The 27,455-nt window shown below is 48.0% G+C and overlaps 1 protein-coding gene across 3 annotated transcripts in view; it reads right to left on the minus strand.

Moving 5' to 3' along the window:
• The window catches only part of OPHN1 (oligophrenin 1), a 656,285-nt gene that overhangs the window by 301,065 nt on the left and 327,765 nt on the right, over window positions 1-27,455 (minus strand). For all 3 annotated transcript variants that reach the window (XM_085608318.1, XM_085608317.1, XM_085608319.1), the window contains one exon: window positions 8,975-9,046. In XM_085608318.1, coding sequence (XP_085464444.1) covers window positions 8,975-9,046 — 72 coding nt within the window. The remainder of the gene's footprint in view (window positions 1-8,974; window positions 9,047-27,455) is intronic.

Genomic DNA, 27,455 nt, shown 5'->3' on the forward strand with positions numbered 1-27,455 from the left:
TGCCAAGCGGGGACAGAAAAGTTATTCCTCCCCTCACCCCCCCCCCTATATTCTGAGTTCAACATGGAAGGTGGGCAAAGGGGGTAATTTAAGCTCTTTTTGGTTTTCATTGGAGCGTGATTGAGAAGTGCTCTTCTTTATTCCTGATGACCTTTCATCTTCTTGCTTTTGTTAGCGGTTGGAGGCATATCCCTGGTCATTGCCGGATCGTCTTTGAGGATAGTATGGTCGATCTTGACCTTCACGCTGGTTGAATCCTCCACAGTAATCGTGGGATCTTTGTTAGCCACGAAAATTAGATCTACTAGATCTACAATAATGTAAAAGGCCTAGTGCCGTTGCGATATCGGTGTCCATTTTAAGACCTTGGCAGGCCTCATCCACATGTTTTCCAAATGAGGTGAGGCCACCAAACGACATGTCCAGAATTTTCACTTGAACCTCAGGGCGGAAGGCTGTAGATCTGAGCCAGCCTTGTCTTCTTAAAACAGCTGCTCCTGCAAGCTGTCGCAAGCCTACGTTTAAGGTGTTCATTCCTGCATCAGCTATGGGTGCTGAAATAATTTCTCCCTCTTTGAGGACAGCTTTAGCAGTCTCCTCCTTATCCTCCGGAATAAGGTCAAGCAAGGCGCAATGTCGTGCCACATTTGGCAATCATCCCGTCCTGTAACTGACAGAGTGTTGGCCCCCTTAATAGAAATTGCTGCCAGTGCACATATTATCCAGGCCAGATTGCTTGTTCACCTATCATCTCGTATCTCTTCTGGAGGGCAAGAGGATGGTGCGATGGGGTTTTAGATCTCCACTGAGCATCTGAAGTAATAGCAGAGTCCAGATTCTGATGACCAGTCAGACAAGCTGGGTCTGAATCTGGGGCTCTGTCCTTTTTCTCCAAAGAAGGTATCACAGCTTGAACCGCAGCAGGTGTCTGCGTCCACTTTAGCCCTTCAGACCAGACAAAATCCAGGATTGATATTGATTTTATAAACCTGTGCTGTCGTAAATGATCTGGTGGCCATCAATGTCGACGACGAGGTCATTTTTGCAGTCATCATCGATGCAGGGCCTTCTAAAGATATTTTTCTTTTATTGCATGGTCAGTCATTATTTGAATGAAATTTTCACATTTTTACGTGTACAGAGAATCTTCTTTTCTGGAGTGTTTTCCAGCTCCATGTTTAGTATGTGATGGGGTGGCAGCTAGCACTATATCAACTAAATCTAATTACGAAATTGTATAAATATCCTTTTCTGACTGGATTCGAGGAAATGTTTGGTATTTTCCACCAATTAGCCAATCTGAAGTAATTGTAATGCGATACAGCTTTTTATGAATCTCCTTGATAAATAAAAATACACCTTTAGATATCTGGTTAGGAACTGTAAATAATCAGTGGATCTTGGTGGACTCCATTTTAACTTTCACATCACGTTTGACACATGTTGCGCTGCGTCCATCACCTTTACAAACTCAATTCTGAACATCTGACGGATTTTAGGTAATCCAATCTTACCTTTCAAAACATCCCTGAGCTCCTCCCTCACAGTGAGGGGGTTTCAGCCCTAGGCTGCACTAGATTTTGCCGTCAAGAGGAGATCCCAGATGATGAAGCATGTCACTTCGCTGAGTGATGGGATTCCGTCCTTTTAAAAAGGACTCTTTCAGGAAAAACAAGAGGTCTTCATTTGCATGACAGGCTTGTAATGTGCCAATAGATGAAATAGACCTGTGGATATTACGTCCTTTTGTTAAAAAACATAGAGATACATGCTAGGTGCTAAAAGAGCAGAGCCAGCACACACCAGAGCCATGAAAAAAGTTCTACTTTGTGATGAAAACGGTCAACTCTTGATGTCCAACCTCGAGGATTTTCAGCAAGTCCTGTAATACTGAAACAGGTACAGAGCTTTATATGAAAGTTACATTACCTAATTGATGACGGTAATGACGCTGAGAGAAGAGCAATACATTCTTAAAATAACACAATTTATAATCAAGTGAAGGCATTTCATTATAAAACCCCAGACATTTTGAGACAAAGCTTAAACTAAAGAACATTATGGTTAGATCTGACAATTAAAAACCTCCCAATTTGCCTATAACCAAGGTAACCATGAAGTGCCCAATTAAGGGTGCAATGAAACATGATGTTTGGATGCATTTAAATTTGAGATGATGACCATAACCATATAAATGTAGTAAAAAAATAGTGGGGGTTCGCAATTTAGAATTACAATGTACATGAATAACATAAATCTCGTAAACAAATGGATACCAACTTTGTTTGGCTATTGTTATAATGAAAAGAGTAGGGGTCTCAAAACGTATAAGTCATATTTGTGGCTTATTTTCCACAATTCACAGAATCTAGAATCTCTCTTTCCCTCTCTTTTCTAGCTACCAAGGGCCATGAAAAGGGGATACCACTGGAACACACCATGATCAACTTGCCACTGAAATCACAAACCTTCCCTGCTTAAGAAACTGAATTTACATCCACACAGTCTTGGCATATTTCCACACTACTGCTTGTCTGCTATGGTCTGAACGCAACTATTATTTTTTTCCTTTTCTTCTCTCACTCTCCTAGCACCTCGATGCCTCTGTGGCGTATGTTTGCGCTTAATAAGTATTTCATAGTCTCTACATTTCTAGAACAGGTCGCAGCTAGCCTGCTCAAAAAAGTCTGCTGACAGTACTCATACCATTAAAGAACCACCAGCCTCTAGATGTGGTTTGGGTTATACTGTTGAAAGTAATAAATTAAAAAAATAATTTTGAATATTAGAATATCAAACAAATAGCAAGCCTAGAAAAATTCCTTTGATGTTGTATTAGCAATTAAAAAAATATAGATAGGGTAGAATAATTTGCATTATGGTGTAATAATACCTTCTTCAGGTTCTGGTGGTGTTCGATATTAATTGGCTTAGGCTGTAATGTTCTATAAACTTGTGTCTGGAAGCCTTGATGGTGCCATATGAACCTTCCGTATCGCCCCACCCAGCTGTCACTTCGCAGAAAGAAGCAGACACAGGAAACGGATGAAAAAAGGATTGGTTGCAGTTTGGTTATTTTCATCACGTCAAACTCCAGTCTTCGCCTGCCGGAAGTACCAGCTAGTTAAAAAGCTGCATGGCATGGCGAGCTGGCTGCAAACACTGACAAATCAAGGTCTGTGGGGTCTGTCAGGATGTGGTATGTAGCCCAGTGGTGAACTTTGGAGCACACTGTTGCAAACACATTATTAAAGCAGGGTGTGGTAGTACAGTGTTATTTGCAGACAGAGTACCTTTTCCACTGAAATGGCAACACAAATTGTTCCGGCCTGCAGTTTTTCATATAAAACTCTACAGCGGACAAATAATACGTGTAAATAGAGTTTCAGCATATATGTATCATTTGCACATCGACAAGAAACTGTCTTGATTTGTTCTGAACCTATGAAATATTTGTTTTCGTCACACTTCAAAATTACAAAACTGCGCCTCATTACCCCCAGGTCCCTCCGTCCTCGTCCCATTCCTAACAAGTGGAGATTACTATCTCCGCGACAGAAAAAAAGAACAGGAGCATGCTGGGATACCTAACCCACTCCCTCCCGCTGGGAGTACATGAGCGGTACCAGCCCAGCATGCAGCCTGTTCTTTTTTACTGTCTTCCGACAGAATGGGACGTGTTGCTACCTTACCTGTGTGTTTCTTCACTGGATGTCTCGTCGGGCTGCTGGGCTGTCCTCGACGTCCTGTTCCGCGTCTCCTGGCCTGCTGGGCTTGCTGGGAGTCGCGTTGATTGGCGCCCAGCCCTTTGCGGCTGGGGCGCCGGATCTCCGGATTTCTTCCGGGTTACAGCGCGCGTCTTCCTACGGCTTGGCCAGGCTGGAAGACGCGCTGATGTGACTGTTATGGAGGTCCAGGGGCTGCGCTGGGCGGTGCTCCTGGTCTCCCTGCCTGGCTTGTTGGTGTGCTGCTCGCCTTCTTTCCTCCCTGTTGCCCCTGCTGTTCCTGATGTTGGTGCAGGGGCGGACCTTGATGGGGGTCAGTGTCAGGCCGGTTGCTGCAGCACTCTTCTTCGCCCGGCGCCGGTGTCTTGGAGGGCGCCTGGGCTGGATCTTGGGGGCAGGGCGCTTTTGGTGTGCTCTTCCTGCCCCTGTGGTGAGTACCGCATAGCGGTTCTGCTTTTCTTCACTACATGTTCCTCTGGCTCTGTGGCCTGTGCTTTGCCTGCTGGGTCTGGCTGTGCGCGGTGGGCTGCTTCGGCGGTCTTGGCTGGGGGACCTGCTTGGCTGCTTCGGTGGTATTCCCGCCTTGCTTGCTGCTGGCGCTTTCTACTCTGGGACGTGGCATCCTCTGGTCTCTCCGTCTGCTGGTTGATTCCTGTTGGGGATTGTCCGTGCTGGCTTGTGGTGCTCCCTGTTCCTGCTTGCTGGGTTGGGGGCGTTGCGTGGCTTTCTGCGCTGTGTCTCTGCCTTGCTTCCCGGTGCTGCGGGGGGGGGGGGGGGGGCTTCCTCCTCCGGTTGTGGGTTCCCTGTCCTCCTTGTTTTCCGCTTGCTCGGCGCTAGTTGCTGGATGGCGTCTGGGCGGGGGCTTGTGGGACGGTCTCTGTTTGGTGGTGTTGGCCTGTCCCCCTGGTGGGTGCCGCATTTCTTTCTTCCCTGTGCTGCGCTCTTCTGCTGTGCTGGCCTGCGGCCTTGGCTCCCTGTTTTCCGCTGCTGAGGATGTGCCGGGGCTGGCGGGTGCTGTGGCCGTCCGCCCGTTCCCCTGTGCACGCTTCTGCTCTCCTGGGCTTCTTCGTTTTAGGGTGGGGTTCGGCCTGGTTCGTTCCTCTGGCCTGTGGGATTCCGGCCTTCCTGCCCTGCGTGCTTCTGTTCCCCCTGGTTGGTGCCTGGTTGGATGTCCGCCTTGGTTGCCTGTTGCCCGGCTTCTTCCGCCTACTGCCTGTTCTTGTGGATTCGGGCCTGGTGCGTGCCTGTCTGGGTGCCTGCCTGCGGCTCCTGGTGCTGGGCGCTTCTTGCGTCCTTTCGGGGGTGTTGGTGTGGCCCGTGCTCGGGGTGCCTTGTTTCTTTCTGCCCCCCTGTGCCTGGCCGGTGGTCTGGGCTTCACTGTATGGGGTTTCCTGGCCTATGGCCTTTCCTCCCTGCTGGCGCCTGGTCATGTCTTGGTGTTGCGGCTGGGCACGCCGGTGCCCTTGCGTTCGCTCCTCTCCTGCCATCCAGCCTGCCCTCCTGCCTAGGTTGGTGGGCTCCTTCCCCGGCGGGTTCCCTGTGGGTGAGGTTCGTGCTGGTTGTGGGTCCTCTGCTCTTGCGCTTGGCCCCTGCTTGTGTTTGGCTGGGTTGCTTCTTGCGTCCTGCGTCAGGGTCCTTGGTGCTTCCGGACTCCCTGTTTCTTGGGTTCCCGGGGGGAGGGGGGGGGGGGAGGGGGTGGTTTGTGCCCTCCCTCTGTCCCGGTAGGTCTTGGCCTTGGTTGGCTGTTGGCTCCGGGGCTGACCTGGTGGGGCCCCTGGTGGGCTTTCTGGCTGGTGTTGCTGCTTGCCTCTTACCTCTTGCCTGGTGCTGTGTTGTGTTGCGCTGGGTTGGCTGGTGGGGTTTGGTTACCTGTTGTAGTTTCCTTTTCCCCTCGTGTCTCTTCTTTGTGGCTTGGGGTCGTTTGCCTCTCGCTGCCGCTCCTTTTGCCTCCTGTGGTGGCTGGATGTTGTGGGTCTTCCTTGGCTTCAGCCTGGGTGGATCCTTGGTTTCTTGGGTGCGCTGCTTCTGTGTCCCTCCCTGTCTGTGGGTTCGGGCTGCCCTGTGCCCTTCTTTCCTGCTTGTGGGTGCCGCTCCCGGTGTCCTCCTCGCCGTGCCTTCTCTTGGGCTTGGCCGGTGGATTTGTTGGTGGGGCTGCTGGTTGTGGTCTGGTGTCGGCCTCCCCTGGTGTGTGGGCCGCGTTGCTGCGTCCCCGCTCCCCTTTTTCCGCCTTGTGCTGGTGGTTGGCTTTGCCTGGGCCCTGGGGCTGTGGTTTTCCCCTTGTGGGCCTGTCCTTGGGCTTGTGCGTTTCCCGCTCCTGTGCGGCCTGCTTTCAGCCTGTGGTGTCTCTGGCCGTTGCTCTTGCTGGCTCTGCGTGGTTTGTTCTTCCCTTTTTGGGTATGTTCCTGCTCCCCCCGGGGGTTGTGCGCCTTTGGTTTCTCCGGGCTCCTCTCCTTTGGTTTGGGGGTGCCTGGGGTGTTCCGGGGTGATGCTGGGGCCTCCGCTCTGCCTCTGTGGCCTTTGCTCCCTTACGGTCCTTGTTTTTGGCCTACCTTTGCGGGGTCCCTGCCTGGGTCCCTGCCTGGGTTCTTCCCTGGCCGCTCGTTCTCTGGTGCTTTTGGGCCTCTTTTTTGGCCTCTTGCTGGCCGGTGGTTCTGGCCCTGTTGGTCTCGGTGCCGGGTTGGTCCTGTGTCCTTTCCTGTGCTGCTCATTTGCGCCTGGCTGGTGAGCTGTGGCCTTTGTGTTGGTTGACGGTAGTGGCTTGCCGGTCTCCCTCTCTGTTCCCCGGCTGCTTCTCCTCTCTTGGTGGCTTGGCTTGCTTTGGTGCCGGTCCCTGGGCCCCTTCTTGGTGGGGGTTTTTGGGGTTGGGTCGGTTGGCCCTTTGCCTCTCCTTTCGGGTTCTGATGCTCCGTATTGGGGTCCTCCGGGCTGGCTGGCTTGTACGTTGTCCGGTTGGCTTCTTGGGTCTTCTGGGCTGCCTGCGTTGTTGGGCTGTTGGCCTCCTTGTTAGTCCTTCCTGTTTTGCCCTTCTTGGGGTTCGCCTTGGGTGGTTCCTTGGTGTCCTCCTGACCTGTGGGTCGGCTCTTGGTTGGTGGGGGTTCCTCCTTCCCGGTTCTGGGGTTTGTTTCCCCGGTTCTGTGTTCGGCCCTTGGTTGTTCTCTCTTGGCTGTTCGCTGGCCGTGTGTGGAGTCTGCTTTGGGTAGCGCTTGTTGCTCTCCCTGGCCTTGCTTGGGTGGGTTCCTGGGTTCGTGTCCCTGTGTCTCCTGCTTTTGGTTGCCTCGGTCCTGGCCTCTGGGTGGTTCCTGTGCCCGGGTTTTCTTCTCCCGGTGTGGCGGCCTTGGCTGCGGCCATCCGGTGTCTCTGCTGGGTTTGGCGGCTTGTCTTTCCTGCGTTTTGGCCTGGGCCTTCTGTGGGTTTTCTGTGCCTCCGGTTCCTTTTTGCCGCGGTTGTCGGCTGTTGGTCGGTGGGTGCGGGGACCTTGTCTGGATTCCTTGGCCCCTTTCTTCCTGGTTGTTGCTCTGGGTCGGTGCCTGTTTTCTTGTCTGGTTCCTTCCTCTTCGGTCTTTGCGGCTCTGCGGGTGGCTTCCCCTGGTGTGTTGGGGTTGGTCCTGTGGTTGGTCGCGTTCGGTGTTTCTCTGAGTTTGGCATGCCTCTTCGTTCTCCTCTTCCTTCCCCTCGCCTCTTGGTGTGGTGTTTTGTGGGTTGGTCCGGCTGTGGGTCGCCTTCTTCCCTGCTCTGGGGGGTTCGCTCTCTGTCTTGCCCTGCTGTGTTCCTTCCTGGGCCTTTGGCCTGTCTCCCTGTGCAGCCTGCTCTCGTGCGCTCTTGAGCGTTGGGCCGGGATGTGCTGTTTTGTCCCTGTTGGGGCGCATGCTTGGTGGTGCCTGGGGCTGTGGGCTTCTCCCTTGGTGGTTTTTCTCCCGGGTTGTTTTCCCTTCCTGGCTGGGTTGCTCCATTGGGGCGCTTCAGCTTCTCCGGGGCGCCCTTTCCCTGGTGGTTCGGGGGGGGGGGTGGTTTCTCTTTCTGCCCCTCTGGGGGTTCCCTTGAGTCTTGCTTCTGGGAGCGGGGCCTCCTTCGGGCTTGCCTGGGGGGTCTTGTGTTCGTTTGTGGTCCTTTCTTGATCGTCCCCTGCTTGTTTTGGGGTCTCGGCTCCGTCGGCTTGGTTGGGGGCGTGGCTGGTTGTGTGCTCCTGCCTGCGTTTTCTTGTGGGCTCCCTTCTGCTTCTGTTGGGTGCCGTTTTTCTCGGTCTGGTGCCCCTGGCTTTGGTGGTGTTCCGGAAGGCCAGGTTCTCTGCTTTGGTATTCTCCACATGTTAGGAATGGGACGAGGACGGAGGGACCTGGGGGTAATGTCCTATTACTTACCGGTAATCTTCATTACTCCTGGTCCCGTAGTCCTCCTCCCATTCCTTACTTCCCTCCCTCCCTCCCTCCCTGGCGGCCAGCCTTCCGGTTGTTGGCTTGGTATTTTCAGGCTGCATGCTGGGCTGGTACCGCTTATGTACTCCCAGCGGGAGGGAGTGGGTTAGGTATCCCAGCATGCTCCTGTTCTTTTTTTCTGTCGCGGAGATAGTAATCTCCACTTGTTAGGAATGGGACGAGGACTACGGGACCAGGAGTAATGAAGATTGCCGGTAAGTAATAGGACATTTGTGCTTTCCTAACCGCTGACATTTTCTGAAATACTTGTACGGTTCAAATGCACGTATTTAAATATTGCTGTGTGTAAAAAAAAAAAAAAGGATAGTACAGCCTTTCTTTTGACACTCCCCATACCCGAGAAAGACTGGCAAGCTCTTCAGTTTACAAAATCCTCGAACTTCGCAGGAAAAGAAAGAAAAGTAAACACCAATCTTCAAGTTAAAAGAATAACCAGCAAAATGTCAGATAACATAGCCTTATATTTGACATCTGTCTTTGAACAAATGCGATAAGGTAAAAAACAACAACAATGTGAAACCATTTGTATTGCTCATTCACCTTCTGAACACTAGCCAGGTTATTTCGTGGGTGCTGCAGCGAGCGCACCCCTACTCCCAGCACCGATGCGTGTGATAACTGACAAGCATGGATAACTCCTACTCTTTCTGTTCTTCATCATCCACACAAGACTCTCCATTTTGCGCATTCACTGACATCAGCAGCTAAGAACCCTTTCACAGGAGGATCTGCCTTTTCAACCAGTAACGCAAGAAGGAAAGTTCACTGATCAACAGAAAAAAACACAAACTTGACACCAGTTGCACAAAAGCTTACCTTTGTGAGTCCAATCTGCTCTTTACGGAAATTTTCTAATGGCTTGATCAACAAATTGTCGGCGTTTTGTAGCTGCAAAAGGAGTAGGACAGTAAGTTACAGTTGTGCTGAAGCCGCGCGCCCCACAGTCCACTAGTACCAAACTAACTTACAAAGCACTACAGTCACACATGGGTACAACCTCTTTTTTCAGCATACATAACAGTGATACCTAATGTTCGTTTAAATTCCAAGGAAAGCCATGTGAAAGTCCACATGATCATTTAATAGCGATTTGATTACAAATATTTGAAAAGGCTCTATATCCACTTTTGGTGATGGCAGCCGGTGAGCCTACTCTAAGACACTATCTAAAGAGCAAAAATAAAATGCAAGAACAATGAGGCCCAGACATTAAATTCAAAGTTATTTTATAGCATAACCTGCCAGGCAGACGGGGAAACTGTGTAGAGAGGGGTGCGTTCTAAGGGCCTTATTCAGCATTAGGCAGATGCAGATACCTGCCAAAAAGTGGCAGCTGACCCTCCCTCACACCCCCCGAAGAGCAGGTAAAGGCTCTGTGCACTCTAAAGGGGGCAGACCGAACATCTGCCACCTATCCGTGGATGTCCCACATCTGCCAAACTCTAAAGAGAGCTCTAGGGGGGATATTCTCAAGTACGTGTGATAACTTTCGCAAAATCTGCTTAACACAACTTTGCACATCGCAGTCTATTGCGGGAAAATAACGCTGTGTTAACGTTGTATTCTCAACCCGGCGGCACCATGCGGTAGTCTCACGATAAGGCGCCAAATGACCATGTTAAAACTAATGCGATGCAGAAAAAACGCGAAACACAAACGTCAAAAAAGTTGTGATGTGGCCAATCGCGCTTCAAAAATCAGCTTTAACCAGCGCGAGGCCTGCAATTCCCACGCTTAGTGCAGGAAAAGGCACTATAAAAGAAAAACAAAAAAAAGGCCCAAAAAAATAAACTGCGTTGCACCATGGATGCACCAAGACCGAACGCAGAGGACAACGCAAATCCCCCAAGCCCCACAGACGACCAGCAAGGAACCTCGGGCTCGGGGAAGGCCAAGGAGAAGAGGAAGAGGAAGACCGCAGGAAAACAGGAACACTACCAACAGCTGTTCGACACCTCCAACGTGTCATTGGCAACAAAGACGCAAATATGGCAAACTATCTTGGACCATGTGAATGCAGTTGCCGCATTGAGGAGGACAATGGAAGGGTCAAGAGGCGCTGGTATGATGTGAAGGCCAAAACCAAGAAGAAACTCGATGCCAGCATGAAAGCAGCAACACTCATTGGAGGTGAGGGTTCAGCGGCACACCAGAAGTTGGATGACAGGGAGAAAATGGTGGCCACAGTCATCAGTCGGGACACGGTGCCAGGAGTTGGGGATCCTGACACTGCTCAACATGACCTGACACAACATCAACAGGGTGAGTACCGACCAGGGATGGGGGGAACGGGGGGAGATGGGCACAATGGCACACATGCACAAGTAGAGCACATTGCACACCCACAATGACTCTGGAACATGTCCCTGATCCCCGTGGCACACCACAGCACACACACAGACACCAAGTAGGCCCACGTACCCCATGTCCCGAAAGGGGTCCCATACCACACATCACCAATCTCACCACCAACACATGCACAGGTGCGAAATCCAGCAAAGATGCCTATTTGTGAGCCACACTGACAGTGTAAGTGACACTACATGACGATCAGCATGGCTGCAGGCCAATCATCATGACATTGTGCACGCAACGACACTGAGGTGGCTGAGTGTGGACCACATCCAGAAAGGAGCAGGTCACACTCCGACACATCCACGTGCACAAATAACCCCTGACGTCAACAACACATCTGTGGACAAACCATGCCTAAGAGTCACAACTCGACCAAGAGCCCTAAACAATCAAGTCCGGTACATCTCAGCACTATAGAAGCATAGAAGGCAAAGGCACACCACCTGAAAGGGATAAGGGGCCACGAAATCAGAGCTGCAGGGGCGACTCACCCACAATGCTGCGCACACACATAAGAATAAGAGCACCTCAACATTGACAACAATGTGGTACAAACTGCAACACTTTCACAACAGTACACAGGACACAACTGGTGCCGCATGGGCGTACAAAATGGCAAATCACTCCTTGCATAGCAGGAAACTGCGAGATGACAAGGTACAAGTACAACCTCACATCCCTGATGTCGTACAAATGACCACTGTCCCGCATCAAATAGGCAACTCACCACAAACAGTCACAATGTACATTGTTATACAGTCTGTATGTAAACTTCACCAATGCCTCAACATACATGTAACACACTGTGAAACTGCATCTCCCCTTTACATTCCAGAGGGACAATTAACACCTCCTGCAGAGCAGACCCTACATCACGTCAGTAATGATGGAGACGACCACCAGGACATCGACCTGGACAAACTCCAACGGTTCATGGACACCCTCCGCACCCCACCTCCAGTAGCAGGTCAGCCCAGCACCATCGAGGTGAGCCCACCCCTTGCACAGACCACACAGCGGGAAGCACCGACCACCACGTCTGGCTCCCAGAACCTCACCGAAGAACACATGGAGTTCCAACGCCATGTGTTAGACTGCCAGAGGGGGCTGGCTGAACAGGTGCGGCTGGGGTTCCAACTTATGGCAGCCAAACTGGATGCCATACGTGGGTGTCTAAATCCCATCAAGGACCACTTACACTCCCTAACGGTCACCCACAGTCCGCCCCATGCCCTCCAATAATCCATGGCTGGCGTCGCTGGAGTCATGACTCGGAGACGACAACAACTGTCCAGTCAGAGTGGCTACAGCGATGTCATCCGTGATTTGTGAAACATGAGGAGGGTTATGGAGAACATGGAGCAGATGCAGGCGCAAAGAATGATTACCACGGCTGCACAGGAGGAAGCTGTAGATGGGATCTTCCATGCCCTGCAGATCCTCATCATGGGAGTGATGCCACAAGACATTGCGCAGATGAATGCTGCTGCTACTTCTACATCCACATCTCCGGCCCCTGATGTGTCAGTGTCACACGCTGCTGTAGACCAAACACCACCACCAACATGTGAGGCACATGAAACATCAGAGGCCAAAGATGAGGATGAATCTGCCTCGGTGGTAAGTAGGAAGCAGTAGCATTCATCTCCGCCATATGGCTTCTCACTGCTTGGTTCTGCACTCTGCTTAATGCCATGGAATAACACCTTCCACCGTCCCCCGATACACCCAGCCACACTAACCTTGCACCTCAACAGGGACTGCCATTTATAGTTTGCAAAACAATGACAGCAATCAGCCTGCAACCTGAACTCTTTCCCTTCCCAGTAACTTGTCAATCCCTATAGGACTCTGGCTGGCCCTCCACAGGGCAACATTGTAAAGTGTTGTCTGCATGGCCCAGTACTAACACAGCTTCAATACTCCACTGAACGTGAATAATACCTTCCAATACACACAGATGTGTCATGTACATGATTAATCAAGTATGAAAGCATGTACGAATGTAGGGGCAGTGATTCCCCTTACGTCCATGTTGCTCATGTTGTGGGACTTGAGTCACAGGGAGCATCCCTGCATCATGGTGGTACATATCTGACCCCAAAAGAAGCCCTGTTGTCAATTGTAGGTCACAAATGACAGCCAAATAGCAAATTTAGTGGGACACATGTGAGACGCTGATGTGTGGGATTCCATACTATCCGTGAAACACAGAAATGGCATTTCAAATATGTGACACCCCAAACAGCCTCTCTGTACAGAGGTGACACACCCAAAACCTATTCCAAATTTTCGAGATTGTTAGCACTACATGTTGCACTGACACTTGTCAGAGTGATGTGCCTGTACACAGGAGTGAAATACACTCAGGGAATGTGTGTTTGAAAGAATTTATTTGCACATGCTGTGCCTGTGCTCATTTTGTACTGGTCCATGTCTGCTAAGGACTGTTAAAATGTGACGTGCTGATGTGAAGAAATTGTCAATGATGGTGTTCCTGCGGGCTATTCCTGCTGCAGCTAAAGTATGATGTGGTCCACATGCCTCATCTTTCTCATCATCGTCCGGTGCATCTGGCACTTGTAGCCATGGGGCATTGGTGCGTACACATATGTTGTGCAACACACAACATGCAACGATCATCTTGCACACGATGTCTGGGCTGTACAGGAGCCTTCCACCTGTGATGTACAGGCACCTAAAACGTGACTTCAACACGCCAAATGTGCATGCCACAATGCCCCTGGTGCGTTTGTGGGGCGCATTATACTGCCTCTGGGCCTGTGTGCTCGGGGCTCGGAGGGGTGTCATCATCCAAGGGCAGAGTGCATATCCTTGGTCACCTGTGACAGTGCAGAGAGACATGAGTCAATAGTTGGTTCAGCACGATGTGTTGGCAGGCTCACTGGTTCATTTGTGTGTGATAAGTGTGTCTTAGTGATTCCTGTTTGACATGTACTGCTTGTAGCAAATGAGTGGCATCAATGTGTATTACGTAGCCTCACTGCTGCTCCTCCCTCCCCCGAGCCTATTTACTATTGTGCGCAGCACGGTTGTATCACTTGCACTCCTACAGCACACCATTGTCATGCCTGTCTGCGCATGTCCACAAGCCTGACTACGACACTGTGATGTTGTGCGTTGAAGGTGGGTGGCCACGTGTGTGAAGGCCCATGGTAAAGACAGGGCGGACACAGATGTATAATTCATGGCTGGCTGAACTCGCGATGTGGTTGAGGGTAGACCATTGGCTTATGCTGCGGTAATGGCGACACACACAACAGTTGGCATGTCTGATCCCGGACCCCGAGTGGGCTTGCGCTCCCTCATTTACCCCTTCAGCCGAGCCCGCACTCCGGGGTATGATACATTGTAACATTGTCCATTGCGTGACGGGTGGCGCCGACACTACAACAGAGACACACGCATTAGTTACTGCCTTGGCAAGGCCATAACTTAACCACGCCCAGAGCCCCGGTGTCCCTCATGCATACATAATGACCACACGGACACACTTAGATAGTTTGCGGAACTGGCTACGGGCACGTGTGCCCAGCCCCTTTTATTGCCAGGGTCACATGTACAGTGACGCCTGTGCTGGATGGGTGTGGGATGAGTGTAAGCCAGCGCTCATGGAGTGGTTGTTGCTAACAACAACCAGAACAGTGATCACTATTTAAGCGGAAACCGAAACAACAACATAACACAAACAACTGCGAAGCATCATGGTGGTAGCTGGAGCAAGTACATAGGTCACCCAATATGCAATCAGAAGGGTCCGTGAGTCGAAGTGCATTGATGTTGGGGCACCAGAGCTGAGCGTGCTCATGTTAAGTGATTGTCTAGGGTTGTGTCCCTTCGGGATACTCCTGCTGCAGATGCAGTGGGGTGTGTTACACCTGCCTCATCTTCCCCATCATCGTCCCAGGTCTTCCCCACTGCCTGAGGTGACATTGCTCTGTGGGCTGTCCACAGCACAAAACTCAATCAGAAAGGGCCCATGAGGTGTGTGTCACTGAGTCAGTGGCACATGAAGAGCTGAGCATCCACAACAGGTGAGAGCAACTCTGGTAGTCTGGCTGTAAGACTCTTTCGACTCTGGCAGTTGTTGGTTGGAGGTGGTCCTGGCAGTGGTGGCGTGTGCCTCCTACGGTGATGCGTAGTCCGGGCACGTCAGGACTCTATTTGATGTGTGAACCCTGGAGGACCGCAGTTTAGGCCAGTGGCAGAGGTCAGCGCAGTGCCACAGACACATGTCGTTGAGGACTCCCAGGCCATCTACCCAGAGGCCATCCAATATTCAATCAGACAGGGTCCATGATTTGAGCTGTACAGAGTTAGTGGACCCGGATGCAGTGCAGCCGGCACAGGCACAACCGCAAGGGACGGTGACTTGCGGTGCACTGAGGTAGGGCCACGAGAGCTGAGCAGGTCCTCGTCGATGTCAAAGGTGAATGTCGCGGAGTGTTTCGGTGGACAGTGGAAGCTGTTCTTCCAGGGCATGATGCAGAGGGCAGTACCAAGCAGTAAAAGGCAATATGGAGGAGAAGAATACTACAGACTCATTCTTAACACCAAGTCAGAATCAGCTACATGATGATGGAGGCAACCCCCAGGTCATATACTCAGACGCCTCCAAAGTCCAACCGGAGAGTGTCCATGACTTTCGGGGCACAGAGTCAGTGGCACCAGAGCTGGATGGGAATGCAGTCTGCGATGATGCCTGTACAATGATGTAAACTCTGCAATGAACAAATCAAGACTCAGTTCCAAATGTGTGACTACAGGACCGCAGTGTAGGCTGGAGGCAGCGGTCAGCATGGGCACACAGCCACGTTTCGTTGGCTTGCGATGCACAGAGTTAGTGGCACTAGAGCAGTTGTTGGTAGTGTTCGATCACCTCCGTAACGAGGATCCTTTTTTCCTCCGGACTGAACCACATCTTCCTCTTACTCCTCTCCTTGCATACAATGATATGAACTCTGCCATACAGAAATCAAGACTCAGTTCCAAATGTGGGACCTACTCGACTGCAGTGTAGGCCGAAAGCAGTAGTCAGCAAGGGACCACAGACAGGTGTCGTTCGGATGCTATGCACAGAGTTGGTGGCACCACATCGAAGGGAGTATAGTGATTTAAACTCTGCATTAAAATGTGTACTCAGCCATTGTATAATCAAGACTCAGTTCCAAATGTGTGACCTACTTGCCTGCTGTGTAGTCCGGTGGAGTACGTCAATGAGAAAGGAGTGCTGCAGGCCTGTCTCGGGGAGGACAGCGATGGTCCGAGGAGGCTGCCAAGGTCGCGTGCCTCGGGCTTGGTGCTTGCACAGGCACGTGGTGGGCCCTCTGTGACACACGCCGGTGTTGTAAGGTGAGCGGTGTGGCCTGGTTGCACAGGGGTAGCCAAGACGGGTCTGGGGACCTGCGGCCTGGGGTGCAGCAGGCTCACATGGTCGCAGGCACTGCCGCTCACCGCGTCGGCCTCGTGGTGGGCCGTGAGGCACCGCCCTGGCAGACACGTTGGTCATTCCGGAAGAGAATCATGCCCAGAGCTACGGGCTTTTTATTCACACCCCTACGCTGGCCTGGCGTACGCCGGGCAAGCCCACTCCGCTCACGCTTTCAGGGGGGGACGTAATGAGCTACTTTCCGCACGCTTCACCACTGCCTGGGGTAACATGGTTGCGTCCACTGTTCACTACACTCCAAACACCAGCAGTATATGTCGACGTGGGCATGTATGTGGTCTGCATACTGCAGTCTGACCAGCACATCCGCGCCACACTTGGCATTGTGTACATTATCATTCATGGGTCACTTGCCTCCTTCGCACATGCATGGTTCCCACCTCTCCCCACATTCTGCTATTGTGTGGCTGAGGTGCCATGCCATTGATGGCTCGTGTACATAGCTTGCCCAGGTCACCACAGTAAGTTGTGCTGTCGTGTCTGGTAGGTGGGCATGTTGTTTGGCATGTTGTGTGTGAGTTTGTAACATGTGCATATAGAGTTGTGAGCTGCATGATTGTGGAGTTGAGGTGTGTGGTGTGTTCATTTGGTACTTACCAACGAGCAATGCATTCCCATAGGTGGCAGCCTCAAAGCGCTGGTTGATGATGGACTGTCGGAAGATGAAGGAATCATGCACACTGCCTGGGTAGTTGGCGACGACATAGGTGAAGAGTCCACGGTGGTCCATTATTGCTTGCACATTGATGGAATGCGTGTGCTTCCTGTTGCGGTAATTGTTTGCAGTGGCGACAGGGGGCACGAGGAGTACATGTGTGTAGTTGATTGCCCCCAACACGTGCGGGAAGGCAGCTATGGCGTAGAAGCCTTGTTTGGTTTCCAGTTGTTCCTGCGCAGTGTGTGGGAAGTGAGGGTACTGGGGTACCAAGCTGATGATGGCATCCAAGACAGGTGTGACGCACTTGTATAGGGCTGGCTGTGAGTCTCCTCCGACTCTGGCAGTTGTTGGTTGGAAGGTCTCAGAGGCCAACATGTGCAGCACAGCCAGCAGCTTTGTCTGCAGAGGGATATTGGTTGTCCACTGTGTTGGTACCGTCAGCCTGTGGGCAAAGATGGTCAGGATGCGTGGGATGGTTGTCCGTTTGAGCCTGTAGTGGGAAATTACATCCTCTGGTGTTAAGTCTGTGAGGCTCGTGCGTTTTCTGAAGGTCCGCTGTCTTTGTCTGCGCTGCCTCTGTGGTGGTCCGGAGGGGGGGTTGCGGGCCTGGGGGTGGTGGAGGTGGGTGTTGTGGCCCTCTGGGGCTCTGAGCTGCATGATGAGTAGCTCCATGGCATCTGTTGTACTTCAGGTGTGGCTCTGGGCTGGGCTCCCTTCATGGTACAGGGTGTCATCCGACTTAACACCAGGTCGGAGCAGGTGTTAAATTCCTGCTGCTAACGTGCCTTACCGCATGTTTTTGTGTTCTTATCGCCAATCTGGCTGGACGTTGAGAATGTTGCGAAGTGGTGTTGTTGCGGCTTTTTGAACAGGAACGCCTACTCTGCATCTCGTTAGCGTTAGTTGCCGGTGTCATCTGTGGCGATGTTTTTTACGGCTGCTATTGCAGGAAAACTGGTGATATCGGCTGTTAGCACCGGCTTGTGAATGGTGCGATGAATTTATCGCCACTTTGGCGGCGATAAAGTGCCGCTAACTCGGCAATAGGTCCTTGAGAATATGCCCCTAGGTTTCTTCGTCAACTACTGGAGGGAGTGGGGAGTCTTAAGAGGCATGGCAGTGTGTTTCAGAGAGTGGATGTGCAAAAATAGAGTATCTGCCTTCTGACTCCTTATCTGACAGATTTCTAGATGTCTCGATTAGCTTGGAATCAGCTCTGTCTACTTAGTTGGCAACCAGACATGGTCATTTTGTTAGTGAGAGAGTTTGAGTTCATTAAAAGTTTTGCTTGATAGATAAATACAAGTTACTGCATCGAGAAAAGACAAGATGATGCTACAGAACTGTTAGGTGACACCCCAAATGAATGTCAGGCAAATGACCTTCAACATAGAGAAGCCGAGTCACTATTCAGTAAATCAAAAACCACATAATACTGGAAAACATTATAATTTATAAAACCGTGTTTCTGAATTGTAAACAAAGAGTCTAATGCAATTAAAACATTTAAAAAATGGAAAAATAAATAAAGGCATAATGAAAGAATGAAAGAGAAAAGAAATCAATGTACTAGGAAGCGGAGTGAGGTAAATGGGAAAAGAAGAAAGAGAAAAGGAAGAAAGGGGTGCAAGAGTGAGAAAGAAACAAATTATGAACAATAAACTACCAAAAGAATAAAAGAAAAGAATAAAAGAGAAGAGTAAGATAGAACAGGAATTTAACAGAACAGGTGTAAAGTAGAGCAAAATAGTGAAAGAAAATGTAATGTAAACAAGAGTGAGCTTGGAAAGTACTGCAACAGAGAATAACTAAGGCAAAAAATGAGAGAGAGCACATGGAAAACAGACAAAACAAACGGGACACGAGAGAATAGGAAGAACATGACAAAGAATAAAACTTAGAAATAAAACGAACAAGCTGAAACACTAGTGAATAGAAATAGGTCTCATAGGGAGAACATAGAAGGCTATGCTAAGAGATGAACAACAAAAGTGTACAAAATGAGAAATAATATGTTTAAACAACGAGAATATGACTGAGGATGTAATGTATCAGAGAAGTAGGAACATTAAAAAAGAACATACATTAGAAAGATCAGAACAGGGATTAATAAATACGAAATGAAAAATATACTAACCCAGTGAAACTGAAAATTAAAGAAAGGAAGTGGGTTCCAAGAATGGAACATTTTGAGATTTTCGAAAAAAGGGAAGCAAGAAAACGAAAGAAGAAATACGTGAGAAAGAAACAAAATGAAGGAACATCATCTATAAAAAGTAAGAAAATCACAACCAAGAACATGATAATAAAATAAAAACTAAATAAAAAAAGGGATGTCTCTGTGAAAATTAAGAATAATAGAGAACTGTAAAAAGTTAGTAAAAGCGAGAAATATAATTCTGTGTTTCTAGCAGTAAAATCATGTGTCGTGATTCAGGGCATGTGAGGACATGGAGAATGGCCTCTAGTGAAGCAGCAAATGCCTGGCACAGGCTGAAAGCTCCACTGTTCCCATAGATTTAGAAGAACCCTCCACTGCTTTCTGGAACTAGAAGAACTCTCCTAATGATGGAGGAGGTCCTGAGGCAAAAGGCAACCCATTGCAGAGAAGTGAAGGCACCACCACACTGCAACCAAAGGGGCGAGGCAAGCAGCAACCAGGGCAAAGCTGCTGACTGTAGCGACATTAATCAAGTCTCTGATTCCTGCCGCTTCACATCTCCTGGTCATGCTTTATAAAAAAAAAAAAGGAGGCAGTGGTGGCTCGTTGTATAGGTTAAATGGCCAGCAGAGAGAGAGAACTGGAAAAGAAGAGTGAAAAGGGGGGATTCGGTCAAGCACACTATTGGTGCAGCCAGGAAGTTTAAGAAAGTAATGATATATCTATATATATCAGTACTTTCTTAAACTATATATATATATATATATATATATATATATATATATATATATATATATATATATATATATATATATATATATATATATATATATATATATATATATATATATATATATATATATATATATATATATATATATATATATATATATATATATATATATTACCTACTGGCGGTCGCCAGTAGGTAGTTATAGTTAGGACCCCTTTTCCATAGGAAATCCGCAACATTCTATTTTGAATAACTTTGGCGCCGGTCGATGAATCCTCGCGAATTTCTCAAAATAGGTGGGGCGCTACGCTCCGCTCCTACCCTGAAAGTCTCGGGGGGATTCGTCAAGCGGGGGCTGAGATAAAAGGGGGGTCCCAAAACGCGTTTTTCCCATGCATTTTTCCATAGGACCTTTAGACAGAGCTACAGCCCGAACGGCTGAACAGAATTACTAGAAATTTGGCAGAGAGGTAGTCCCTATGTCAAGGAAGTGCCTTTTGTAGGTTTGGTGTAAATCTGTTCAGTAGATTCTGAGAAAATAGCCTTTAAATCAATATATATATCTGAGCCCGCTTACGGTACGCTTACCGTACGCTTACCGTACGCGTACGGTGGCGTGCGCGAGCGCGATTCTGATTGGCTCTTAGATCTTAGTAAACATTCGAATCGGCCGAAACCAGGAAGCGGCGTCCGCCATTTTGTCTCTCGCACTGAGTGTTATTTATCAAACATGATGCCCAAAAACATGTTACGGGGCTGTTTTGACAACTCCCTCCCACATAGTCATGTTGAGGGAGTCCCCAAACATCCCCCAAGAGCAAAAACGGTTTTATTTTTTTTTCGGCAATTTCGCCGAGTACGCTTACCGTACGCTTACCGTAAGCGTACGGTAAAAAATAGAAATAAAAAAAACACTATCCACACTTACCCCACCCCCTGTGCTTTTGGCGGCCGAAGGCCACCAAATGTACAGGGCTTATTAAAGTTGATAAAAACCGTGCACGGAACGCACTGCGTTAAGTGGGCGCGCACGCCTCGAATGGCGTAAAGTAACTTAGCATTTAAAAAAACGTACAAGGGGGAGGAGCCAAGATGGCGACCGGAGCAGTCGCTTGAGCGCCCGGCTCCGTCGGCCCTTGGCCTCGGACTATCATCCTGATTCCTATCCTTGCCGATTTTCGAGGTGCAACGCGTGCGACGACGCGCTGACTGCGCCGCCGCTTTCCCGAAGTCTTAGCCCGCCCGGATGCCGGAGTTTTTGGTGCCTTTGTTCCCCGCCCTGGACCCTTGCTCTACTGTGGCCTCGGCCGGCCCCCTGGAATCGTTGCAGTCACCGGACCCGCTGGTGCAAATCGGAGCCGGAGGTCCCGATCCCGCCTCACGCCACGCACGGTCGCCAGAAGAGCCGGGAGAGAGACGCCCGGACACCTCCTGTACCCTGCATCTGACGGGCTGGAGCCAGAGGGTAAGCCCCGGTGTGGCGGGTCTCCTACCCCGCTCTGTGGACCACGCTGTAGAAGGCTGCAGACCCCCTTCTTTTATGGTCTAGTCGGCTGCAAAGAGAGCCGGAGGGAGGGGAAGAGACTGCTGGCTTTCACCTGTTGCGGCGCAGACCTATTGGGAATTGCCTCCTTGTCACGATCCCCCCCCTGGCCACGGTACCGTTCAACGGTAAAACATGGCGCTGATTGCCTGCTCGCTGCTGGGGGGTGATGCCCCGGTCTCGCCCGCTGCCCGCTTCGCCCTCCCTCTACCAGACTCCAGCTCCCCAGTGCCGTCCCGGATTGCTGCCGTTGGGGGGACGCAGCTTCCGCTGACATACGGCTCCGTTCTGGCTGCCCTGCGGGACTTTCGTCTGCAATTGTGTGTCGGCTTGCAAACGCTGAGTGAGCGGTTCGACTCTACACTGTCTGCTGCGGGCCGTGAGCGCCCCGTTTGTGATCAACAAGACGTGAGTCTGCCAGTGCTGTGGTCCTCCTGCGGGGAAGCAACGACTGGGTATAACGGTGCTACACTGGTGTCTGCATTTGGCTTTCCCGGCGATCAGGATCAATCGCTCTCCTGCTCAATGGCAGATACTTTGTTTCCCCGGTCGTTGCTGCCTGCCTTGTTGTTGCCTGCCTCACCGTGCCCGCAGGAATTTCCGGCTGAACTACACCTGGCGACCTCGAGGAACTGTTCACGGTGGCCTACGACTCCTTCTATGTGGAACTCATGTACTTTACAAGCCAGGTCTGGATTTTATATGGTGTGCAAGGGGACCTCAATGGATGATCGGCGGCCATTTTGTGACTCTACTTCTCCATCTTCTCCCAAGTGGCCATATTGTCTTTGTCTGTTCGGGATGCGGGGCATTCATGAGGGGGCGGGTCTAATCGTACGCCCGCGATCGGGCCAGGGCTAGGTTACTTTCTATCATCATGGCTTCACGGCCGGGCTGGACTGGGACTGGAATTGTCTACTTATGTTGTGCGCGCTCGTCGCGACCTGTCTGCCTTCATTTCCGTGGTGTTACATGCTATCTTCCCACGACCGCCTTTGGGTGTAGTGGGGTTTCAGTGTGTGGAGGCTTGGTTGGCCGATGGTGTCGGGCGCTCCTGAAGATACGTGGGCTCCTCCCCGCCTCCTCTCTTCTTTCTTCTCTTAGTTTCTTTACTCTATTCCTACTTTCTCTCTCGTCTATATTTCGGGTTCATTGGGCGACAGGCACTATGCTGGGGGGGGGGGTAGGCCATAGCCTCCGCATTGGTGTAGGGTGGGGGGGTAATTTACTGTTTCTTTTTTAGTTCTATGGGCCTCTTTCTTTCATGTCTCTGCGCTATACTTGTTTCGATTCGGGGTCCGGGTGTGGGGTGGATTGAGTGGGGGCGGCTTTTAGGGGGTGCGTATTTACTACTGTGAGGATCCTGTTATCTAATTGCATCGCCTTACTGTATGAGACTTTCTATGGCTGTTTTAATGATGCTGCTGCTCTCCAGTGTATGAAGCCGACTTGCGGACTCAAATCTCCTTGTTTCTATCCTTTACTGACTTGTTTCTCGATAAAAATTTTTTTTTTTTTGAAAACCTTAAAATTAACCTTCACTTCTCCTTCCCCCGGTGTCAAGGATCCCTCCAGTGTATGAATCCTGAATCGTTGCTAATCTTGACCTTGACGCACAGGGGATGTATTGTTTGTCTCTGTGCTCAACCGTATTGTGGCCGGCCTGATGGTTGTAGGCCCGTATTTGTTCTTTTACTATGCACAAATAAAGGTTTTTAAAAAAACCGTACAAATTCACTGAAAAAACCATAGGTTTCACACACGTTATAGTTAGGAATTAGCATTTAAAAAACCTTGCAAATTCACTGAAAAAACCATAGGTTTCACACATGTTATAGTTAGCGGAAATTTTACTGATAAAAAACCAATGAAATTGCCCCGTTATAGTTAGTGCTGGCAACTATAACTCACGCGACCGCAATCTTCTGCTGATGACATATGTGTCTTTATAAAAAAAAATATTTGTAATATATGTATAGCTAAAAATGTATGGAAGAAGACATGGGCAAATAAGTGTCTAAATACAGTATTAGCATCAGCAGAGGATTGCGGTCGCGTGAGTTATAGTTGCCAGCACTAACTATAACGGGGCAATTTCATTGGTTTTTTATCAGTAAAATTTCCGCTAACTATAACATGTGTGAAACCTATGGTTTTTTCAGTGAAAATATATATATATATATATATATATATATATATATATATATATATATATATATATATATATATATATATATATATATATATATTCACTGAAAAAACCATAGGTTTCACACACGTTATAGTTAGGAATTAGCATTTAAAAAACCTTGCAAATTCACTGAAAAAACCATAGGTTTCACACAAGTTATAGTTAGCTGTACATTTCACTCGTAAAAAACCAATGAAATTCCACGTTATAGTTAGTGCAGGCAACTATAACTCACGCGACCGCAATCCTCTGCTGATGCTAATACTGTATTTAGACACTTATTTGCCCATGTCTTCTTCCATTAAATTTTAGCTATACATATATTACAAATATTTTTTTTTCATAAAGACACATATGTCATTAGCAGAGGATTGCGGTCGCGTAAGTTATAGTTGCCTGCACTAACTATAACGTGGAATTTCATTGGTTTTTTACGAGTGAAATGTACAGCTAACTATAACTTGTGTGAAACCTATGGTTTTTTCAGTGAATATATATATAGATATATATATATATATCAACAGCAAACAACAAGAGGCTCAATACTGGCACATGAACAGCGTTTATTCATCGTCCAAACACTGCAGAAGGAACCTGCAGTGTTTGGACGATGAATAAACGCTGTTCTTGTGCCAGTATTGAGCCTCTTGTTGTTTGCTGTGTTAATGGATGGGATTCTCCGTGCTCATTGTGAAGAGGCTGCCACGAAGGGTCGGGGGCTCCGGTAACTGGAGGCTTGTTTATTGATATATATATATATATATATATATCCTGAAAAAAACAAAGGTTAAAGTAATGTTATAGGTAGGTGAATACGTCACTGAGAACATTAACGTTTTGAACAAAAAAAAAAATAGAAATTCACAAGTTATAGTTAGCTGAGCTAACTATACCTTGAGTCCCACTATGCACTGCTTATGACCTCACATAGTACATAACTCGTGACGTTCTATGACATCATTTATGATGACATCACTGGTAACATTATCCAATGAGTGTATTAGTTTGTTTTATAGTTTACATAGTGGCAGGTAACTACCATATTACTTTTCTACCTAATTTTCTACAGTCTGTGTCCAGCTAATCGGTGTAAGTGTTTACAAATTCATATGATCCTGCTGCATCATAGGTGTAGATGTGCTGAACAAGTTATAAATCTTTGTATTGAAAAGTAACTGTGTGTGCAGGTGACAGTTGACGACTTGTGTTGATTATGTTCCACACTAGTTTTTTGGTACTGCAGAAAAATCTTCCAAAAGAGCAAAGATTCTACGTACTACATACTAAGTGTTGTAAGCAACCTTGAGTTATTAGACAAAATGGTCTCAGCATGACCATTTGTACATAACATAGAAGACTGTGTGCACCAGTTACAATCTATATACGTGTGCTTGCTTTGCTTCAGAAGATGGGCTATCTGCAAAGCTTTCACCACAGTATGAAGGATGCAGGTAGCCTTTAGCACCTTCAGACCTTGGTTATTTTAAGTGAATAGTCTCTTTTTGATAAGTGTTGCATAGAGTGTACACTGTTCTTAATGCAGTATTTAAATACTCTGGTGTATTTCTCATGAGAGTTTCACTGTCTGCAGTGGTACAGAGTAAACACTCTCTCCATAGAGTAAAAAGTGTACTCACTTTTCTACTTATATCCACGTCTTTTCTCAATGTAGGTTCAGTGACTGTCAGGTGATTGTTTCAGGAGAAGACTGTCCATAGTAGGGCATTAGTTGTGAAACAGGGCATTAATAGCTGAAGGAACTTGGTTTTCCCTTAACAGCTTTTTTTAAATACATTTTTATTGATGCAAAGGAGATCAACATAATTCATTAATAAATAACAGCCATTATAACTTTACAAATTGACACATAGGAGTTCAGATCTTTGATGTTAAAAAATTGAAAACCATAAAGATATATCTACCGCCTTGATTGAGGATTATATACATATCGAAATTTACAAAAAAGACACTCTAAGCGGAATATCAGTCTTTAATCATTAAATGCCAAACAGCCTTAAACTTCATCAATGACCGTAACCTTCTGGTTTTTGCCGAAGCCTTTTCTCTCTTGAAGATCTCCACCATAATAGCCCTCCATTCAGTTATACTGCTAGGTTTTGGAGAAATCCAGGCCCTTGAGATAGCAAGCCTAGCAGTAACTAAAATAATAGCAATAAAATCTCTTTGTGCCCGATTAAAATGAGCCTTTCATCCCAGCATGATGTCTCTTGTAGTAAATACTATATCTAAATCAAGGCAAGTTTCACAAATATGTTTAATTCCTTGCCAAAATACCAAAAGCGAAGGGCATGTAGCAAACATATGTATAATATTAGCAGCGTGCAGTCCACATTTTGGACAATTCATCTTATGACTAAAATACTGTCCACTTTGTGCTCCCAAACTAGCTATTTTTTCCGGGGTATAGTATAGAATACAGATAGTCGGAAACTGCTGAAGCTTTAAATTAATTGAGCATACAGCCTCCTTTAGTATTGTGAATACATCGGTTACCGCTGTAGGGAGAATCTCAATTTCCAGCATCCTACTTCATTGTGAGGCTAAGTGTATACATGGATCAGTTCTATCCTGCGATAGATATTGATATGCTATACGGATTGTATGCTTCAGAGGTATCTTCAGTAAACAAGTCAGTATGTCATATGCCGCTACTGATTTAAACCCCTGTGATCTCCAAAAGAAGCGTATAATTGTAAATACTTATAGCAGCACTGGCTTTGGAATCCAAACATATTTTGTACGTTTTGAAAAGTTTTAAAGCCATTACAGTCATAAACATGTACGAGTTGTTCTATCCTCATCTTAGCCCACCCCTTTGAAACGCTATCATCAAAAATCCCAGGTAATAGTCAATCCTGAGGAAAGCAATTCCAGAGCTGCAAGGGGACCTCACAATCACCAGGGCTTACAGGGTTTCAGCACAGAAGCAACAAAACGCGAAATATCCGCGCACAATTCTACTCAACTTTTCAGACTATAGAATAAAGGAGAACATTTTAAGCAATGCAATAGCAAAAAGATCGTTCTCCACTACAGAGATTCAATACTTTAAAATACTTTCAGATATGTCCGCAGCTTCAGCACGCAGGCGGAAGGATTTCGTCAAGATGATTGACGCTTTCAAAGGGAAGGGTGCCCAAGCAACAATTGTTCAACAATCAAAGCTCAAAGGAAACTTTTATATTTTTTCAGACACCCACGAGGCTCAATAATTTTTGAAAGAGTTGTCTGGTGCCTGAGATAGGACCTGTCTGAGGCACAGAAAAGGCTGAGGTGGCGATAGATAAAAAGCGGTATCAATGTAGAATCTGTTAGCTTAAGGGCGAGCGAGGGGTGAACCGGAGGGTGCATTGGGATGCAGCAAGATGGCATCCAGTAAAGAAGGGTAGAAGGGGTGAATAGTGGGTAATTCCATCCTTCAGGGGTGGGGGGATAAGGGGGGAGGTGGAGGGGGGGAATCATTTAGAAAAAAGAGAGCTCAGCTGTGGAAATTCAAAATTTCAGAGTGTACATAGGTGCTACTTTGAAATGTCAATTAAAATTGTTTGCCTGGTTTTGTTATGTATGGCATATGTGCATTTGAGTCCACAGATCTTTAAAGGTGCCTTTTGGATGGGGCACTCTTTTGACAACTTTCATTATCATAAGTACTGTTTATATCCTTTATGCACGTTTATGCACTTTAGATTCCAGCTGCTATGCAATTAAATCTGCTGCTAGCTTTTTTGTTCTTATTTTTGCTAAATTTGCACCATAGATTGTTATCTTTAAGGGAGTATTTTGGAGGCTCTTAACGATCAAAGTTGATCAAGCACGGGACACTTCTTACAGTTTGAATGTAGTCAGAATACATGCTCGCACTAGTCACTCTTTGTTATCATAAGTACTTTATTCATCTTGTAAGCATTTTAATCCTTAGCTTCTATGTTTCCAACCAGATAAACTCTATTTTTATGCTCAAGGTCTTGGCACAAGTCACTTTAAATATCCCAGCTACTGTTAAAGCTATTCTTCTGCTGTTTCTCTATACTTTAGATGCCCATTCCGTATACCAAGATATATAGATTTCGAATATTTCTTAGATCCTGATGCGAGTATTACGGCCATGATAGGTGTAGATCAACGAGGTGCGTCTGTAGGGGTAGTGCGCAAGGTCGTTAGGTAA

This window comes from Triturus cristatus, chromosome 5_2, assembly GCF_964204655.1.
Source record: "Triturus cristatus chromosome 5_2, aTriCri1.1, whole genome shotgun sequence".
Lineage (NCBI taxonomy): Eukaryota > Metazoa > Chordata > Amphibia > Caudata > Salamandridae > Triturus > Triturus cristatus.